At 52.7% G+C, this 20559-nt stretch overlaps 1 protein-coding gene and 1 long non-coding RNA gene across 3 annotated transcripts; one reads left to right on the top strand and one right to left on the bottom strand.

Moving 5' to 3' along the window:
• Positions 1 to 1406: 1406 nt before the first annotated feature.
• On the bottom strand, positions 1407 to 3297 carry LOC133230744 (uncharacterized). Its single transcript, XR_009730962.1, has 3 exons — positions 3219 to 3297; positions 2872 to 2978; positions 1407 to 1702 (listed from the first exon to the last, which is right to left on the bottom strand). It is a non-coding gene; the product is annotated as an uncharacterized LOC133230744 (long non-coding RNA).
• On the top strand, positions 2874 to 18661 carry CBLC (Cbl proto-oncogene C). Of its 2 annotated transcripts, XM_061388589.1 has the most exons (12): positions 2875 to 3313; positions 6211 to 6357; positions 6716 to 6872; positions 7145 to 7266; positions 8352 to 8489; positions 10929 to 11016; positions 11828 to 11959; positions 13712 to 13846; positions 14170 to 14250; positions 18171 to 18286; positions 18406 to 18472; positions 18578 to 18661. In XM_061388589.1, the coding sequence occupies exons 1-11, from the start codon at positions 2964 to 2966 to the stop codon at positions 18413 to 18415; spliced, it is 1476 nt and encodes a 491-aa protein (XP_061244573.1). In that variant the 5' UTR covers positions 2875 to 2963; the 3' UTR covers positions 18416 to 18472; positions 18578 to 18661. The 2 variants fall into 2 exon arrangements, with proteins under 2 accessions (XP_061244575.1, XP_061244573.1); XM_061388591.1 differs by lacking the exon at positions 14170 to 14250 and having other exon boundaries at positions 2874 to 3313.
• Positions 18662 to 20559: the final 1898 nt, after the last annotated feature.

A 20559-nucleotide genomic window follows, 5' to 3' on the forward strand; every position in this document is an offset into this window, starting at 1 on the left:
TCCTGGGGACCAGAAGCCCCAGATCAATGTGCTGGCAGGGCTCCGCTCTCTCTGAAGTCTCTAGGGGAGTGTCCTTCCTTGCCTTTTCCTAGCTTCTGGCTTCTGCCAACAATCCTTGGCTTATATATGCATCACTCCAACCTCTGCCTCCATCGTCACATGGCTTTCTCCCAGTCAGGATACCTGTTTTTGCATCCCAGTTTCCAGTCATACTGGATGTAGTGTGTGTATACTCAGTCGTTCCGTCGTTCTCGATTCTTTGTGACCCTGTGGACTATAGCCCACCAGGCTCCTCTGTCCATGGGATTTTCCAGGCGAGAATGCTGGAGTAGGTTGCCATTTCCTCCTCCAGGGGATCTTCCCAACCCAGGGATGGAACTCGCGTCTCTTGCGCCTCCTGCATGGGCAGGCAGATTCTTTACCACTGGGCCACCTGGGAAGACTGGATGTGTGGCACACCTCATCTAAACTTGGTTAAAGCCTACAAAGCCTCATTTTCTAGATAAGGTCCGTTCAGAGGCCCCAGTGGACACAAGTCGGGGAGGGGGACTATTCAACCCAGTAACCCTCATCATTACGTTCTTACGATCCACACTATTGGAATGTGTGTCCATTTCATTCATTTGGACTGCTGTATGGAAGTCCTCTGTGGAAGGATACCAGAATGTATTCATTCCTTCTCCTGATAATGAAACTTGCCTGGTCTTCAGTTTTCTCCATTTCCGACAAGGCTGCAATTAATCTCCCTGAACCTGTCTCCTGGAGTTTTTTAGGGCAGTATTTTTCAACCTGCCCAACAAGATCCATTAGTGGTTGTGAAATCAATTTAGTGGGTTGCAAACACAATTTTCCCTTTAATGAAACGAAATTAACTAGACGATATGAGAGCGCATGCGCATAGATGGGGTAAGGCTTGCCCCGTGGAACTGTTTCAGGTATATAAAGTCTCAATGTGAGCAGAAGTGTTTACAAGCCACGGCTCTGAAGGACACGGCTGGCAATGGACTTGCCCTGCCAAGGCTTTGTTGGATTCTGTCAAATTACTCTTAAACCTAATTTGTCCATTTACACTTCCATCAACTCCTGGTTAACACTTGGCATGGTCAAAATTTTTAATTTTTGCCAGGCCAGTGGGTTGTCATCCTGCTTCCTGGAGGTGGAAACTGAGGCTCAGAGAGAGCAGAAACTCAAGGAACTGGGAGGTGGACCCTTCCATCCTGACTACAAAGACCTGGTCTTCATTTAGTTTGAGACGAAAAATCAAAGAGTCCACAAATTAAGGATTCTCAGGTTCTAAGAGATAAGAGATGGGGGCTGAGGAGGGAAGTGGGGGCCTCACATCTCATCCTAAACCTTCTCCCTCTCTTTCTACCTCAGTTTTTGAGGATTCAGTGAGAAAATGAATCGACAGGGGTCAACAGAGTGTTTAATAAATGCCTTGTTGTTGTTCAGTCACTCAGTGGTTTCTGACTCTTTACAATCCCACGGACTGCAGCACGCCAGGCTTCCCTGTCCTTCACCATCTCCCGGAGCTTGCTCAAACTCATGTCCATTGAGTCGGTGATGCCATTCAACCATCTCGTCCTCTGTGGTCCCCTTTTCCTCCTGCCTTCAATCATTCTCAGCATCAGGGTCTTTTCTAATGAGTCAGCTCTTTGCATCAGGTGGCCAAAGTATTGGAGCTTCAGCTTCAGCATCAGTCCTTCCAATGAATTTTCAGGGATTTCCTTTAGGACTGACTGATTTGATCCATTATTATTACTATTATTCTCTGATTAGAAATTCTCTGTGCTGTGTGCTTAGTCGCTTCAGTCGTGTCTGACTCTATGCCACCCCATGGACTGTAGCCCTCCAGGCTCCTCGGTCCATGGGGATTCTCCAGGCAAGAATACTGGAACAGGTTTCCATGCCCTGCTCCAGGGGCTCTTCCCAACTCAGGGATCGAACCCAGGTCTCCCGCACTGCAGGCAGATTCTTTACCGTCTGAGCCACCAGGGAAGAAATTCTCCAGGTATGGGCATATTTGTAATCACAAATAGGCCAGTTTCCTGGCTGGCAGGAAGCCAGGGGGCATGGCCTGGATCCCTTGAGAGACGGAGGGAGGGTCCGACCCACCAGGGCCCAGCCCCGCGCGCAGCCCTGGCTAGGTAGCGGCTTCTCTCCAGCCCTGCTCTGGGCAGCTGCTGCAGCCATGAGCCCCATCTTCTGCCTCACCCCCTGGGGACCCAGAAGCCCCCACCACCTCCTTTGGAAATCTGAGTGTCTCAACTCCAGCCTGATTTCTCTCAGGCCCCTGTTTATGGGGACCCAGGAATTATGTCACCAGATTCCTGCCCCCTCAGACACCCTCCTCCCAACTCCTGCTCTTAGGGGACCCACGGGTCGGGGCACGCTGTGTTTCTTCTCTGGGACAGAAGGGTCGCACTATTTCCCTAACGTTTCCTCCTAGAAGGTTCAGCTCTAACCTTTAATCCCATGTCACGACCAATGACCAAAACTTTGACCCACGACCCAGAAAAGCTACCTCCCAACACCACTCCCCTTCACGGTCTGGGTAGCTAAACTCCAAGCCCCACCCTAGCCCCCAATAAAAGTCCTAGATTTCCCCCAACCCCTCCTCCATTGCTAACTTGGGACCCAGCCCCCCACCCCTCGGCAGAAAGGGCCCAGGCATCGGACCTGCGATTCCCACCCACCCAGGAAGTCCTGTCGCTACCCACCAAAGCCACCCCATCCGGCTTTCCTCTGGGGATCGGACGTGAGAAACCCCATCTCTAAGGAACCCAGGTGCCAGAGCCCCCAGCCCCCGCCCCCGTGGAGCACACGGGTACCGGCAGTCACCTCCCCCGGTTCTCCAGGGCCCGCCCTTACCTCTTCCGCCCCGTCCCGCCCCTACCTGGGGCTGGGCGGTGCCGGGCCTTTCTCCGCGGGTCCCCGTCCCTCCTCCGGCATCAGAAGGACCCATGGCTGCGGCGGCCCTGCGGGGACGACAGTGGGGAGAATCCCGCGCGTTCGGCCGCGCGGTAAGGCTGCTGCAGCGCCTGGAAGAACAATGCGGGGACCCCCGGCTCTCCTCGAGTCCCCCCTCCCTTCGGGACCTGCTGCCCCGCACGGCGCAGCTGCTGCGCCAAGTGGCGCAAGCCCGGCGGGAGGCCGGCGGAGGCGTCCCCGAGGGTCCCGGGGGGCCGTGGGACTTTCTGATGGTCTATCTGGCTAACCTGGAGGCCAAGAGCAGGCAGGTGGCGGCGCTGCTGCCACCCCACGGCCGAAAGATCGCCAACGACGAGCTCTTCCGGGAGGGCTCCAGACTCAGGTGAGCCCTTGCGCCGGGACAAAGGTTGAGATCGTCAGTGGGGCTGCCTCAGGAGTCCCGATCGCAAGCCCTTCTCCGTGAAAGAACCTGAGAAACTAAGCCTCCCAGGTTTTTTTTCCTTCTTTGGGCATGGAGACCCTGAGCTCACCATGTCCCCTTCTTTCTTGGCTCAGAAGCGGGCTGTTCGCCCCGAGGATTTAGACACACATTACGGAACGTGGGGACCCCAGGAAGCTTCCTGCATGGGGAGCACTGGAGAAAGAGCTCTGAAGCCCCCATCACCAACCCTGCCCCGGACACTCTCAGAACCTGTCTTTAGTTCCTTAGCCTGTCTTTAGTTCCTTGGGTGGCTAGCTCAGGACCTAGGGCTTTTTTTTTTTTTTTCTTTTTGTCTGCAGGCTGCCTGCTCTGAATTTCCAAGAAAGGGCTGTTGAGTGACAGGGGCAGAGTTTTGAGGTCTAGAGCCAGAACAAGGCTTGGAACAGTAACTCTCAACCCCAACAGGCCCCCAAGCCCTTTCTTTAGAGCACATATTTCCTGGTATCTCTTTAAATCTATCCTGAAATGACATACATTGGGTGAATAACCTACCTACTCATAATTCTTAAAAAAAAAAAAAACACTATAATGCCCAAATTGTAGTATAAGGGAATGATCAAAGGAATGTTCTTTATAATAAAATCATTTATATTTGGAATGAAAATGCCAAGGCACTGTTACAGTTACTCTGGAAGGCAGAATTGACTGGTTCTTCTACACTTGTACCTGGGAGAAATAATCATCCATTACTGAACGAAAGAGACTTCCCTTGACACATAGGATAGTGAATCTCTGTAAAATTCAGAATTGATTTTCAATGTGAAAAAAAATGCTTCTGTAGGGTTAGGACTCTGCTTTCACTGCAGAGCCAGGATTTGATCTCCGGTCAGGGACCTAAGATCCTACAAGCCAAGAAAAGAAAAGCTTATGTAAAATGGAATTGGACTCTAAGCTCAGATCACTGTAACCGAATTTTCCATCTTCACAAATGTGTGATGGGACACTGGAAAGTTGAGTAGGGGGTGGGTAAAATCTTACTGGAGGGGATGCTGCTGCTGCTGTTAAGTCGCTTCAGTCATGTCCGACTCTATGCGACCCCATAGACTGGCAGCCTGCCAGGCCCAGCCACCCCTGGGATTCTCCAGGCAAGAACACTGGAGTGGGTTGCCATTTCCTTCTCCAATGCATGAAAGTGAAAGGTGAAAGTGAAGTCGCTCAGTCGTGTCTGACTCTTAGCGACCCCATGGATTGCAGCCTACCAGGCTCCTCCGTCCATGGGATTTTCCAAGCACGAGTACTGGAGTGGGGTGCCATTGCCTTCTCCGACTGGAGGGGATAGTCCCCCACAATCTAGCCTCAAGCAAATTTCTAGAAGTTCCTTAGAAGGGTAGTGTAACTCCACTGAGCACCACTGTTCTAGATTCAGTAGGTTCTAGAAACTAGGAAGCTTAGGGACTCAGTGAATGGCTCAATGGATTTTCTAGAGTCATGAGGTCGTAGCAACTCTTTGATGGAGATTCTAGACCAGGACTTTCTACAAAAATCTAATGGAAGCAACATATGTAGTTTTTCATTTTCCAGTAGACATATTACAAAAAGTTTTTTTAAGCAGGTGAAATGAATTGCAGAAACTTTTAAAAATCCATTATATCCAAAATATTATGAGCTCAACTTATAATCAATAAATATAAGGTGATGCTTAATGCAATAATTCACATTCTTTTTTTTTTTTCCTTTTGCACTAGTGAAAGTCACTCAGTCATGTCCAACTCTTTGCGACCTCATGGACTATATGATTCATGGAATTCTCCAGGCCAGAATACTTTCCCTTCTCTAGGGGATCTCCCCAACCCAGGGATCAAACCCAGGTCTCCCGCATTGCAGGCAGATTCTTTACCAGCTAAGCTACCAGGGAAAGGATACCCACTCCACTATTCTGGCCCAGAGAATTCCATGGGCTGTATAGTATTATCCATGGGGTAGAAAAGAGTTGGACATGACTGAGCAACTTTCACTTTCACTTTTGCACTGAGTTTCTGAAACCTAGTGTATGTTTCACATTTAGAACACATTTCAAGTTGGACCAGTCACATGTGAATAGTGACTGCGTTACAGACTGTGGGAAGGGAGGATGCTTAGAAACTATCAAGGGTTTCCCTATAAAAAGCATCAAGAATCCAACAGAGCTGGAGGCTATTAATATAAAATAATAAGAACAGTAACTAATTAACATGCCCTGAATGCTGACTGTATACCAGGTTGTGCCTGGCATCTTATGTGCTCATAAGATGGGTAAGAATCCTCATCGTGCACCACCCCCCACCCCACCATGAGGCAGGGGCTGTACTTATCCTGTATTTATACCCATTTCACAGCTGAGGAAACTGAGGCTTGAAGAGGGAAAAAGGAACTTGCCAAAAATCACAGAGCTAAGTGTCAGAGCTATCCTCTGCTGCTCCCCACACCCTGAGTGGTTCCTCAGGGAGGCAGTGAGCAGGAGGAAGCCCAGTGGTTCACCACCCAGGGCTGCTTAAACCAACAGGGAGTCTCTGAGCTCAGACTGCCCTAAATGGCCCCAGCCCCAATGCTCCCCACATCTGACTAGGCTAGGCTTCGGACAGAGACTGGGATTCGTTTGCTGGGGGATGCCTCAGATATGAGGCGGTACCTCCCTTTCCTTCACAGATGGGGAAAGAGAGGTCCCCAGAGGGGACGCGTCAGGACTGTAACAGGTGGTCTCAGAACCGACTTTCATCGTGCACTAACATCTTAGAGGCTGGGGGTGTTCCCCACACAGCGTGAAAGGGTCAGTGGGGCTCCCAAGGTCAAGTCCAAGTCCTCAGAGCCCATCCCCGCAGGCGGCAACTGGCCAAGCTGGCCCTCATCTTCAGCTATATGCACGCGGAGCTGGACGCGCTCTTCCCCGGCGGCAGGTACTGCGGCCACACCTACCAGCTCACCAAGGTCTCCGCCCACACTTTCTGGAGGGAGCGCTGCGGAGCCCGGTGAGTGAGCGCCCACCGCAGGGCCCGCAGCGGCTAGAGCCCCATCCTGCCCCTGACCAGGCGCCCAGGAGTCAGGCGCCAGCCCCTCCTCCTCCAGACCCAGGATCCAGACCCCCAGCTCCTCCTCCTCCAGACCCAGGAGTCAGGCCCCAGCCCCTCCTCCCCCAGACCCAGGAGGCAGACCCCAGCCCCTCCCACAGACCCAGGATCCAGGCCCCCAGCCCCTCCTCCCCCAGACCCAGGATCCAGGCCCCCAGCCCCTAGTCCCTCAGACCCAGGAGTGCAGCCCCCGCTCCTTCCCAGGAGCTATGGCTCCCAGAGGCTTCATCTGCACCCCCCCATCCCCACCCCCGCCTAGATGTGTGCTGCCCTGGGCTGAGTTTGAGGCGGTCTTATGCATCTGCCACCCTGTGGAGCCAGGCTCCACGGCCCTGGCCTTGCGCTCCACCATCGACCTCACCTGCAGCGGCCACGTGTCCATCTTCGAGTTTGACATCTTCACCAGGCTCTTCCAGGTCAGGGAAGGCCAGGGTCTGAAGCCCAGACTCTTGAGTCCTGGGGAAGGAGAGGTTGGGAGCCCAGACTCCTGGGTCTGTGGGAGGAGGGGCTGGGGGCCTGGACTCCTGAGTCCTGGAGGTGGAAGGGCCTGGAGTCTTCTATGTCAAAGATATTCCTGAGGCCCACGGTGGGTGTGAGTGAGATGTCTGTGTTCTTGGACTCCGGGAGGCACTAGGAGCGCGGGCCACTTCCTCAGCCCCTCGCTGACCTCAGTGCTGCCCCGCCCTAGCCGTGGCCAACACTCCTCAAGAACTGGCAGCTCTTGGCGGTCAACCACCCGGGTTACATGGCCTTCCTCACATACGATGAGGTCCAAGCCCGTCTGCAGACTTTCAGAGACAAGCCAGGCAGGTAAAAGGGCTGGGCCTCGTGAGGAGGAGGCTGCAGGGGTCGCAGGGTCTGGATCCTGGACTGGGGTGTCTGGGTGACCGAGACATCCTTCAGAAAGTAAGAACTGAAGGGCCGTGGTACACGAACTGAAGGGCCGTGGTACACAGGACCCCAGAGAGTCGAGAACTCAGAGGAAGAATGCTGAGTGCCCCTGCCACCTAGGTTGTCCTGGAACCACCTAAACCTGCCCACAGTCCAGCAGCTAAAGGGACAATACCCCTGGTCCAGCAAGGGGACCCAAAGATCCTGCCCTGGTATACAATCTGTTTCTCATAGGTTAGAACCCACACATCTGTTAAATATTTTGAATGTGAACTCCCACCTGCTGGGAAACCAGACACTTGGGTCCTTAAAGTATTTCAAGCTGGGAGTTTTGAGCCATTGTATCCCAATAGAGGGCTAAAAATTGAGGGACTGAGCTACCTGGAACACCAAGAGGTTAAAGGAATAGGATGTCAGATTCCTGAGTCTTTGCAGGACAGAGGTGCAGGACCCCCAAGATGATATGTTAGCGCTTTTCCAGTTACACTTGAGACTGGTATAAAGGGAAAGAAAAAGGAATGAATCAATGGCCATAATTGAGAAGACCAGGTGTGGATTTCAGGAACAGCTGGATCCAGGTGCTCAAGTGCTGTTGTCAGAAATCAGTTCCTGTCCTTCCCCAGCTTTCCTCTGTGCTAGCCTCATTCTCAGACATAGTCTTTCCTTGTGGTGGCAAATGCTTTCCAGAAGCCACAGCTGTACACCCTACCAGCTTAGCATCCCCTATAGAAATGGGGGGCCTTGCTCCTATTACTTCCAGCAAAAGTCCCCGCGTCGTCTAAACCCAGTGACGGTGGAGGAGGAGCTTAACAGGTAAACTCTGCAGACATTCCCTAAAGTGGGGACAGGGACTAGTAGTGCCTCTTTTGCCTAAAAGGTAGGAAGTTTATGAAGGAGCAAGAATCTAGACACCTGGATCCCCAGCAGGGTGAGGGGCCGGGAGGTTCCAGAGTGGGTCAGCGGTGGACACTCCCTCCCCCATCCCTTCCTATCTCTTCCTCCAGCTACATCTTCCGGCCCAGCTGCACCCGCCTGGGGAAGTGGGCCATCGGATACGTGAGCTCAGACGGCAGCATCTTGCAGACCATCCCTCTCAACAAACCCCTGTTCCAGGTGCTCCTGGAAGGACAGAAGGAAGGCTTGTGAGTCACCATCCTAGGAAGGATGAGCACGTCTGAGAGCACAGGGTTCGCAGGCGGCATGCCTTTGACAACATAAAATTGCAATACTGCCGTGTTCCAGCAGGTGGCAGGCAGAGGTGCAGGAAGGAACGCCTTGTCAGTTCGCACACAGCTGCCATGTTAAGCTAGCTGCAGGTCTAGGAGGAGTGTGTGGTAGCTAGGCACAACCCCAGAGGTCCCCTTCCTTGGACTTGCACTCAAGGCTTTTGCTTCTAGATATCCATGTCCTGTTCTAGAATCTAGACTGTGAGAGCAGAAGGAGAACTGAGCAATAAAGCTAGACTGGGGTTTTCAGTCTGTAATCTTGGCCGCCCCAGAGCCCCTCTTGCAGGATCTGACTTGTGTGGGACAGGAGGGGTGAAAAAGGTAGACAGCATTCCTGAGTCTCACCTTGAAGGTTTAACCAGAGCCTCCTTAGCTCCTTATCATATCTATATGATATGCTGAGATAGATAATGGGTGGATCTATGATAGACGGATACATAGATGATAGGAAGAAAGAATAGATGAACAGATAGGCAGCTAGATAGGTAGGTAGGTAGATGGATGGATGGATAGGTAGGTAGATATCCAGTTGTGTGCGTGCTAAGTCCATTCAGTCGTGTCCGACTCTTTGCAACCCCATGGACTGTAGCCCACCAGGCTCCTCTGTCCATGGAATTCTCCAGGCAAGAATACTGGAGTGGGTTCCATGCCCTCCTCCCTGGATCTTCCTGACCCACGGATCGAACCCACGTCTCCTGTATCTTCTGCATGGCAGGCGGATTCTTTACCACTGAGCCACCAGGGAAGCCCGTATTTCTATTTAAAGACGCCTGGTTTAATGTCTGTTGTTGATACATTTGCTTTGAGCTTGCGGCCAGCAGCAAGTAGCTCCCGCCTGAACGAAGCTCATCTCCCACACGTATTTTCTCCATGAGGCACATCTTGGCCTTCCCATGCTTAGGCCCCTAGGCAGCACCTCAGCAGTCTGCCCAGGGGCGTTGAAACCAGCGCAGTCACCAGGAGAAGAACACATTTATAATATGAGAGCTCAGAGGAAAAGGCCAAATGCCGCCCGGTCCATCCTCAGCTGCGAGCAGGCCTGGCTGTGAGTGACCGTGAAAGTGCTGCAGGGAGTATGGATGTTGGGCTTCCAAGTGCAGTTTAGCAAGTAGGCAAGTCTGCACATACAAAATCCACAAGTAATGAAACTCTACTGGGCATGTGTGTGTGTGTATTTATGTAAGTGTGCGTGCTCAGTTGCTCAGTCATGTCTGAGTCTTTACAACCCCATGGATTGCAGCACGCCAGGCTTCCCTGGCATGCTATATACCTTAAGCTATATACTATATATATATAATATATACTCTAAGGTTCAGATTTCAGTGGAGGATTCCAGAGTTAAAATAAATGTGAACACCTTCCATCTGGTTTAACCCCTCTGATCTATGTACATGAGAGTGTACATGCACACACACACAATTCTAGAAATGGACAAGTCAAGAGAGAGGTGGGGAGGGGACCCCAAGCTCTCTCTACCTCACAGTGAAACAGTTTCTGGGTCTTTAGACATTGATCCTAGCAGTTCCCCTCTCACTGGGTGTTTATGTGTGGGGACTGAGTTCTGTGTGTTCTCTAAGCACTGTCTTACTGGATCCTCATCACCTATCTTTAGCCTAGGCATGATTACGTCCATTTTACAGAAGAGAAAACTAAGGCCAGTGAGGTAGAGTTGCCCAGTACTGGTCATTCATGACTTGGATGGGAGACTCAGGGTGTGCAGAGCCTGGGGTGTCCTGGAGCCAGTCACTCAGACCTGGCCCACAGCACGACTGCATGGCCTCAGGCATCGCCTTTCTCATTCAGAGACCCGGTCACCCTCTGTGAAGTAAGAATAGTGTAGACAGACCAGGAGGTCCTTCTAGCCCTGTGGGCCTAAGACTGTAGGATCTGGTCACTCCTGCAATCTGTGACAAAGATGCTATTATGGGGACTTCCCTGGTGGTCCAGTGGATAAAACTCTGCACTCCAAATGCAGGGGGTCCAGGTTTGATCCCTGGTTGGAGAACTAGATCCTGCACGCTGCAACCAAGACGTGTCCCAGCCAAATAACTTTTAAAAAGAAAGGTGAGGGGTGAGCTGTGAAGGAAGCTGGTTTTGCAGTTTTAGGGGGGAAAAAGATGCTTTTACGCTGCGGCCTGAAGACTCTAGGATGAGTGAAGTTCTAGGAGGGCTGGACCTGAGGTTTGATGCTTCCTGGTTCTCATTCGTCTGGAGTTTCCAGAGCTGGAGTCCTTCTTTGGGGGTCTGAGGGGACAACTATCCCCAGGCCAGCCATATATTTGGGACAGCCACTCCAGGGTATGGTGGGGGCGCTGGATGCCCCCCTCCCCGTACCCACCTCCTCCCTTCCCCCAGCTACCTCTACCCAGATGGGAAGAACCACAACCCGGACCTGACCGAACTCTGCCACATGGAACCGCATCAGCACATCCACGTGTCAGAGGTGAGGCCCAGGCCCCCACCCCAGCTCACCTGCCCCCCACCCACACTGCACCGCGGCTCAAGGATCCTCTCCCATGAGTCAGACTCCCAGAAGCCTTCAGGTTCTGTGCTGGCTTGGTGGCCATGTGACCTGGGGTAAATTGCTTGACCTCTCTGTTCCTTCTCTGGAAAACACTGCCCCTCCTGCCTCTTACTTACCCCGGGGGTTTCCTGATAATGAAGCCAGGAAATGATACTGCTGAGATCATCAGGGCAGCTAATGCACTTTGTGCGTTCACCAGTGGCAGCTTTTAGTCTTCCAACCATCCCAAGGGGATGAAATGACAAACAAAATTTCGAGTATGAGTGTATCCCATGCAGAGACTTCCCTGGCAGTCCAGTGGTTAAGACTCTGCACTTCCAGTGCAGGGGGACACAGGTTGGATCCTTGGTCAGGGAACTAAGATCCCACATGCCATGCAGTGCAGTCGAAATTTTTTTTTAATTAAAAAAAAAATTTAAGGTGTATCTATGCAATATTTGGGACACACTTAGATCTCAAAATGTGTTCACTGCTCATCCAAAAATCAAATTTAACAGGGTATCCTGTATGTTTATTGGCTGAATCTGGCAACCCTGAGTGTAGACCAGCCCCAGAGAACAAGTCTGATAACGAAAGTACATGTAGGAGGCAGCTGGACACACAGCCTTGAACCTGGGAGAGGGTTCAATCAAGGCTGCTGCTGAGGTTCGGGACTCAGTCCCAGTGGCCCGACTTGCCTGCTCGAGGCTGACAGCACCTCTGCTTCGGTGGTCCCCTTCTCACCTGGCAGGAGCAGCTGCAGCTCTACTGGGCCATGGACTCTACGTTTGAGCTCTGCAAGATCTGTGCCGAGAGCAACAAGGACGTGAAGATAGAGCCCTGCGGGCACCTGCTCTGTAGCCGCTGCCTGGCTGCCTGGCTGGTGGGTCTGACCCCGGCCTGCCTTCCCCACCTCCACCCTGTCCCCCACCCCTTTCTTCCAATAGAGCATCTCCCCTGAAGGCCGGAGGAGAAGGGGACGACAGAGGATGAGATGGTTGGATGGCATCACCAACGTGATGGTAATGAGCTTGAGCAAGCTCCGGGAGTTGGTGATGATGGACAGGGAAGCCTGGCGTGCTGCAGTCCGTGGGGTCGCACAGAGTCGGACACGACTGAGCGACTGAACTGAGAGCACCTCCCACATTCCTCGTCGACCACATGGGGAAACCGAGGCCCAGGGAGAGCAGAGGCTTGCTCCACCTGTGCCTCTGTCTCTCTCGCTCTACACCGGTCGCCTCTGTTTCTCCGTCTCCAGTTACATTATTCATGGAAAACGCTGCATTGGCCCCAATGGGAGACAGTGGTGTCTGCGGGACTGGCCACATTTAACATGCCCCGGGCATTTCGAGCCTGTAGCAGTCCCTCGCTGGGTGATCTGGACCAGTGGCTTTACCTCTCTGAGCCTTATCTGCCTTCTCAGGGGAATGCGGCTGAGGCTAGTGACCTCCCAAGGGAAGATTCAGGCCTCTGGGTAGAGGGAGCCCCTGTGGGTAAAGGGTGCCTAATAAACAGCTTATCCTTTGTGATGTAAGTGTTTGGCCTTAAGCTTTTGATTGGGGAGATTATCATAACAAAGACATCCCTCTTCCGGACTCAGCAACTAGCAAAACAACTAGATAAGGGACTATCAAGCCCTGAGCCTTGAAGTTTCCCCTGAAAAAGCCCTAGGTAACTGAGCATGGAGTGTCCTGCTTCTCTCTTCAGTCCCTGCTTCTTCCTCTTCTGCTTTAAATTTGCCAGTCAACAGTGAGCACCCGGAATCCTAGGCACCCCACTCCACCCCCAATAAAGGCAGAGCCCCAGGTCTGCCTCCTCTGCCCTCTACTCTCCAGGACCTCTGAGTAGTAAGTTTTGTTCTTCAAAAGTTCCCTGATGGTTGATGCTGAGATGCGCCCAGCAGTCTTAAGAACCAAACGGCTGGTCCAGCCGACACTGGCCCCAGTGGTGGTGGCAGGTGGTGTCTATGGGGGGCCCCCCCACAATGAATACATACAGGCCAGGCAAGTGTCTCAGGCATTCCTTTCGTTGCTCAGTCGCTCAGTTGTGTCTGACTCTTTGTGACTCTATGGACTGCAGCACACCAGGCTTCCCTGTCTTTCACCATCTCCTGGAGTTTGCTCAAACTCATATCCATTTGATAGAGTCGGTGATGCTATTTAATCATCTCATCCTCTGTCACCCTCTTCTCCTCTGCCCTCAATCTTTCCCAGCATCAGGGTCTTTTCCAATGAGTCGGCTCTTAGCATCAGGTAGCCAAAGTATTGGAGCTTCAGCATCAGTCCTTCCAATGAATATTCAGGGTTGATTTCCTTTAGGCTTGACTGGTCTGATTTCCTTGCAGTCCAATGGAATCTTAGGAGTCTTCCCCAGGCATTCCTACCCCATAGTATCCCTACCCTGAATATTCATTGAAAGGACTAATGCTGATGCTCCTCCTGACCTCAGGCAGCCCCTCCTTCCCATCCTACATCTCTCTCTCTCCATCTTTCTCTCTTCCTTCTCCTCTCTCTCTCTCTGTTTCCCTCCCTCTGTCCTCCCCACATGACTCGGTGGAGGATAAAGGCCCCTGTCATCCCAGGGGACATGGTGGGAACAGGGAGACCCTGATCTTTTCCCTCTCCACCTTCCCCAGTGCTCAGACAGCCAGACCTGCCCCTTCTGCCGCTGCGAGATCAAGGGCCAAGAGGCTGTGAGTATCCATCAGTTCCACGTCAGTGCCACTGTGGAGGACCCAGAGCACAGCAGTGATGAGGAGGAGCTGGAGCAGGTGAGCAGGGCCAGGCAGGAGCTGGAATGGGAATCCCTAGGATCTAAGGGAGGAGGGATGGGGGCCTGGACCCCTGGGTCTGAGAGAGGAGGGAGCTGGTGACAGGCTTCTGGGGTCCCAAGGACACAAACTTTCCCCTCCCCTACGGTCTGGGGCTATGACTTTCTCTAGTATAACCCTTCTGAGGGTAGGACTTTGTCTCATTCTTCATTCTACCTCCAAAGCCTATAAAGCACCTGAATGCTGGGCCTCCTGGCAGGGGCACATGTAGATGAACAGAAAATGACGGCTCACACGCCCTCCTCACCCTCTGTCTCCCTTAGATGGCCCCTTCAGGTCCTCCCCTGCCTCCTCGGCTGGATCTGTGTCCCAAGAGCCCCAGCAGCAAAGGCCAGCTGAACGTGGTGAGTGGGGTTCTGGTCTGGGGTAGGCAGGCAGCTCCCGTTCACCCCTGGGGTCCCCAGTCTGGCCGGATGCCTAGGAGTGCAGGCCAGGCACCCATTCTTTGCACCCATTTACAGATGCCATCTGACATCCATATCTCTAAGGCCTCTTTTCTTCTTCTCTCCCTTACGCACCCCACCTCACTGGCTTTCTGGCTCCTCTTGCAGCATCCCAGGCATGCCCTACCCCAGGGCCTTTCACCAGCTGTTCCCTCTGCTTAGATCTCCTTTCCCAAGCTTCACTTTCCCATCCCCTCCTTAGGGAGGCCTTCCCTGACCACCTATTGAAAATAGCACCCCCATGGGGCTACCTTGGACTGTGCTGGTGGCTCAGACAGTAAAGAATCTGCCTACAATGAAGGAGACCTGGGTTCGATCCCTGGGTTGGGAAGATCCCCCAGAGAAGGGAATGGCTACCCACGCCAGTATTCTTGTCTGGAAAATCCCACAGATAGAGGAGCCTGGTGGGCTACAGTCCATGGGGCTGAAAAGAGCTGGACACAACGGAGGACTAACAGGTTCACTTTCTGGGGCTTCCCTGGTGGTCCAGCGGTAAAGACTCCTAGCTTCCCTTTCAGGGAGCACGGGTTCAATCTCTGGTCGGGACGTTCCGCATGCTATGGGGTGTGGCCAAAAAAGAAAATGGTGCCCCTCACCCGCACCCTCCCGTCCCTCCAAGCCCACCTGTCTGAACTCCCCCTGTGCGTTCACCAGGCTGGCAGAGCATATAACCCATTGTTTTCTGTCACCATCAGCAGGTTGTTATCTTCCCGAAAGTTAGGACTTTGCCCCATTCTCTGTTATGTGAACTGTGCCTGACACACAGTAGGTGCTCAAGAAACAGACATTGAATGAGCCAGTGGAGTGAGCCTTCCCCATAGCCCTAGGAAGTCGAAAATGTTTCTCTCCTCATTTTCCAGAAGAAGAAAAAAAAAAAAAAAACTCAGAGAGGAGACTGCACCTGCCCAAACACACAGCCTGAAAGAAGAGAAAAGCCTTAAACAAAACAAAACAAAAAAATCTGTTTATTTTCTTAGCAAGCCCCCACCTTGCTTTTTTTTCCCCCTGCACTCTTCACCCAAGCATTTTCCAAGTCCTGGCTTCCTGGCGTGGGGGCGGGGGGTAAGAGGAGGTCTCTGTTAGGTTTCAGGCTGAATACACACCAGATCCAATCGATACTGGGCAGTCTTCAAACAAACAGCTCAGGAAGTCCGGGAACATCATTCGACCACAGAAAACAGGAGAGCCAGCCGGGGAGAGGGGGGCCGGGGAGAGGGGGAGGCGGGCGGTGACACCAGCCAGGGAAGCTAAAAACAGATCTCGACCTGCAGCCAAAACCAAATGGAAACAGTGAGAGGTACTCAGCCGGCTCCCGGCGGACGATGAAAGGGACACAGGGCAACGGGCCCCTCTGGCCAGAGGGTCGCACCGTCCCTGAGGCTGTGCCCTCCGCCCGGCAGACTCTTTCCTCCTCTGCCCAGACCCTTCCCAGTTCAAATTCCAGCCAACTCTTCTTCCTTCATTGCTTGAAACATGCTGCAGGAGGGAGCCCCGGCCTGTTATTTCCCAGCAAGGTGACTGTCATAATGAAAATAGCTCATCTATGTGTGTATAACTCTTGCTATAGGCCTAGGGCTACATTTTTTTTTTTTTTTTAAATTTTTGGCCATGCCACGCAGCATGCGAGATCTTTTTGTTCCCTGACCAGGGATCAAACCCGTGCCCCCTGCAGGGGAAGTGCGAAATCTTAACCACTGGACTGCCAGGGAAGCTCCTGGCACGGTTTGGTTTTGTTTTGGTTTTGCTGCACTGGGTCTTCATTGCTTTGCGTGGGCCTTCTCTAGTGGCGACCAGTGGGGGCTACTTGTAATCAAGGTGCCTGGGCTCCTCGGGCATCTCTAGCTGTGGCCCACGGGCTTAGTTGCTCGGTGGCATGTGGAATCTTCCCAGGCCAGGGATCGAACCCTTGTCCCCTGCATTAGCAGGCCTATTCCTATCCACTGTGCCACCAGGGAAGTCCCTCCCTGGTGCTGATTTTTAATGCTGTCATTTAGTTGCCATGACAACCTGATAAGGTAGATGCTATTATGACCCCTATTACATAGAGGAGTACACTGAGGCTCCAAGATCCGAAGGCCACCCAGCTCAAGGATGTGAGAGTCAGGCCCCTGGCTTCAGACTCCAGAGTCCATCCTTGTTTTTCTTGTCTGTGAAATGGGCGTGATGCCAGTCCTTGCCATATGGGTATGATGAATCCCCTGACTGGGCATGCTCCCTCACAACGCTGTTCTCCAGCAGAGAAATCCCCCTTCGGGGGTTGAAACAGTCATTCAAAGGGACCCAGGCACCTTGCTGAGGCCACTCGGGATCTCTCTCATCCTCAGTGCCTACACGTGGAGTATATGGGGGCAAGCATGGCATGGGCCCCATGGGTTGTGAGGAAGTCAGCAAGATTGGGCATTTGTAACCTGAATCAGATCCCCTCCCTCACCTCTCAGAAGCCCCCAAGACCTCAGGACTCCAAAAATTAAAGCCACCGTCCTCTCCATCAGCCCATAAGGCCTGGGGATCGGACCCCTCCCCACCACTCTGACCTCCCAGCACCCCCTCAACTCCTTTCCAGCATCAATGGACTCCTTACTATTCTAACAAAACCAGCAAGCCCACCACCCACTGCAACACTTCTGCTCACATCCTTCTTGCACTCAGATTTCTGCTCAATTTCCCCCTCCTCCAAGAAGCTTTCCCCAGTCACCCTCAGGTCCGATCACCACCCTCTTCACATTTCCTTGTTCATGCACTAATGACTCATGTTAAACCTCTTCCTTAATAGACTATTGGCTCCATGAGGACAGAGATTTTTGTCTGTCTAGTTCCTGCTGTCTCTTCAGAGCCCACAACAGTGGCTGACACACTGTAGCTACTCAGGAAATTTGTGGGATGGATGGATGAATAAACAAATGAATAGGTAGATTGCTGGGTAGATGGGTGGATGAACAGATGGATGGATGGACAGTCGGACAGATGGATGGATGAGGGGATAGAAGGGGGAATGGCTGGATGGGTAGATATCTGGATGAATGGGTAGATATCTGGATGGATGGGTAGATATCTGGATGGCTGGATGGATAGGTAAGAAGATGGGTAGATGGATGGATGGATGGACAGATGGATGGATGGGTGAATGGATGGATGGCTAGGTGAGCAGATGGGTGGATGGATGGATGGCTAGATAGGTGGATGGGTGGATGGATGGACAGATGGATGGGAGGGTGGATGGATAGATGGATGGATGGGTGAATGGATGGATGGCTAGGTGAGCAGATGGGTGGATGGATGGATAGCTAGATGGGTGGATGGATGGACAGATGGATGGGAGGGTGGATGGATAGATGGATGGATGGGTGAATGGATGGATGGGTGAATGGATGGATGGCTAGGTGAGCAGATGGGTGGATGGATGGATAGCTAGATGGGTGGATGGGTGGATGGATGGACAGATGGATGGGAGGGTGGATGGATAGATGGATGGATGGGTGAATGGATGGATGGCTAGGTGAGCAGATGGGTGGATGGATGGGTAGCTAACGGGTGAATGGATGGATGGATGGATGGGTGGAGGTAGGGATGGGTGGATGGATGGGTGGAGGTAGGGATGGGTGAATGGATGGGTGGATGTATGGATAGACAAACAAAAATTTTTTCTACTCAAGCCAGAGGTGTTAGGGGAACAAAACAGCATGGACTAGGGACAAGACCCTACCATGCTGCCCCCGAGTGCACACCCCTGCTCCGCCATCACATGTAACCCCTGTCCAGGCCTGTGAGATGAAGTACTGCTGCAGCTTATCTGTGAGATTTCTTAATCTCCTCCCCTGCAGGCACCTCCGACCCTTCCCAGACTTCGAGCTCCTCTTCCCTTGCCAAGATTCTGGACTGCGGCTTCAGCCCCGTGGGAAGTCACCTCCAGCCCCCAGGCCAGGGAGGGAGCCCGAGGGTGAGTGCAGAGGGCAGCTGGGGCTGGGACTCCTGGGTCTGAGGGAAGAGGGGGTGGGGGCCAAAGGGGAACCCTGGTGCTAGGAAATCGACATCGCCTTTAAACTCTTGCCATTGCAGAAACTCCTAAAGCCAAAGTCTCCCCTTCCATCTGCCCCTGAGGGATCCGTGAAGGCCTGGATGCCAGGTGAGGCGCCCTTCCCACCCAGGCTCCTGCCCTCAGCCTGGCCCTGCTCACCCCACCCCATCTTGCTGTGATACTATCTAAACCGCCTCTCTTTCTGCCCCACAGGGCACCAAGATGTGCTGCGTGAAGGGAGCCCCAGGGGCTGGAAGGGGTTTACAATGCAAAATAAACTGCCCAGCCCAGTCTGTCCTCTGGTGTGTGGAGGAGTGTGGCAGCCACTAGGGGGCAGCTTGGCGTAGGTGGCGGTGCCTGAGGCCTGATCCCCACCTGCTTAACACAAGCCTCTGGGTTCCCAGAGTCAAGAGTGGAGGACCCAGCTCCTCTGGATCCAAGAGTCTAGACACCCAGACCCCTCCCCTCTCAGACCCAGGAATCCCGCCCTCAGGACTTAGAACTTGGGAATTCTCAGAGAATCAAGCATCAGACTGCCTTTCCTCATCATGGCAAAAAAAAAAAAAAAAATCCTGAACCCAGACCCAGATGCTGCTGCTGCTAATTGCTAAGTCATGTCCGACTCTTTGCAACCCTGTGGACTGAGCCTGCCAAGCTCCTCTGTCCATGGGATTTCTCCCAGGCAAGGATACTGGAGTGGGTTGCCATTTCCTTCTCCAGGGGATCATCCCTGACCCAAGGATTGAACAGGAGCCTCCTGCTTGGCAGGCAGTTTCTTTACCACTGAGCTACCAGTGAAGTGAAAGTGAAAGTCACTCAGCCGAGTCCAACTCTGTGACCCCATGGACTATATAGTCCATGGAATTCTCCAGGTCAGAATACTGGAGTGGGTAGACTTTCCCTTCTCCAGGGATCTTCCCAACCCAGGGATCAAACCCAAGTCTCTCAGGAGCGACTTTCACTTTCACTTTCTTTACCAGCTGAGCCACAAGGGAAATCCAAGAATACTGGAGTGGGTACCCTATCCCTTCTCCAGCGGATCTTCCCGACCCAGGAATCCATCCAGGGTCTCCTGCACTGCAGGTGGATTCTTTACCAACTGAGCTATCAGGGAAGCCCTCAAACCCAGATACCCAAGTTCTAATTCTCTTAGACAAAAAGCCCCCACGTTTCCTTGAGAGTGACACACCCAGTCTTCCCACAATCCATTCTCATCTCTCCTCCTTTCCTGGTGGGATCCTTCTTCCAAAGTAGCAATGGAAGTGTCTCCCCACTGCATCACTAATCCTGAAGGAACCCAAGCCTCCCTCTGCCTAAGTTTAAATCAGTTGCCATCCCGGCAGCCCCCACCCTGTGCTCAGTCCCAGGCCAGGCAAGGAGGGCAACGTAGAGGGCTGCAGGAACCCGGAGCAAACAGCTGATTCAGTTGAGGCGGTCAGGGAGGGCTTCTAGAAGGAGGGAACATCTAAGCTGCATCTGAAAAGATGAGTTAAAAGGTAATTCAGTGTAAACAGAATATGGAAGCATGCGTCACAGATTTAGTTACAAGGAACAGAAGCCTCCTCTGGGGCAGGAAGGGAATTGATTGAGAGGACTTGGGATCACTCACAGATTCCCAGAAGTGATTAGAGAATCAGGATCGGAAAGTGATCGAGGGAACACGACGGGCAGCTGGCTTCCAACCATAACCCAGCCACGGTCACACCACAGAACGTGTCTGAAGGGGATACGCTGGGGCCTCAGTGACCACTAGATGCTGGTCATCTCTCTGCCTCTGCCACCCCAGAATAGGCTAGCTGTTGCATGGAACAAATCACACCGAAACTTTTATTTTAATATAATTTTATTTATTTATTTAGGGCCACACTGGGTCTTCATTGCTTTGCGCAGGCTTTCTCTAGTTGTGGCGAGCGGGGGCTACTCTTCATTGTGGTGCCCGGGCTTCTCATGGCAGTGGCTTCTCTTGTTGCAGGGCACAGGCACGAGGCACACAATCTTCAGTACTTGCAACACGTGGGCTCAGGAGTTGCGGCTCGTGGGATCTAGAGCACAGGCTCAATAGCTGTGGCCCAGGGGCTTAGTTGCCCCGAGGCATGTGGAATGTTCCAGGACCAGGGATCGAACCTATGTTCCTTGCAGGCAGACGGATTCTTATTCACTGTGCCACCAGCCAAGTCCAACACAGGATCTTATTT

Source organism: Bos javanicus, chromosome 18 (assembly GCF_032452875.1).
Source record: "Bos javanicus breed banteng chromosome 18, ARS-OSU_banteng_1.0, whole genome shotgun sequence".
Lineage (NCBI taxonomy): Eukaryota > Metazoa > Chordata > Mammalia > Artiodactyla > Bovidae > Bos > Bos javanicus.

Bases quoted from the DNA above. Each gene is read 5' to 3' on its own strand.
- CBLC (XM_061388589.1), top strand. From the start codon at position 2,964: ATGGCTGCGGCGGCCCTGCGGGGACGACAGTGGGGAGAATCCCGCGCG. The intron at 6,358-6,715 runs GTGAGTGAGCGC...ACCCCCGCCTAG, and splicing joins AGGGAGCGCTGCGGAGCCCG to ATGTGTGCTGCCCTGGGCTG. The intron at 7,267-8,351 runs GTAAAAGGGCTG...CTCTTCCTCCAG, and splicing joins TTCAGAGACAAGCCAGGCAG to CTACATCTTCCGGCCCAGCT.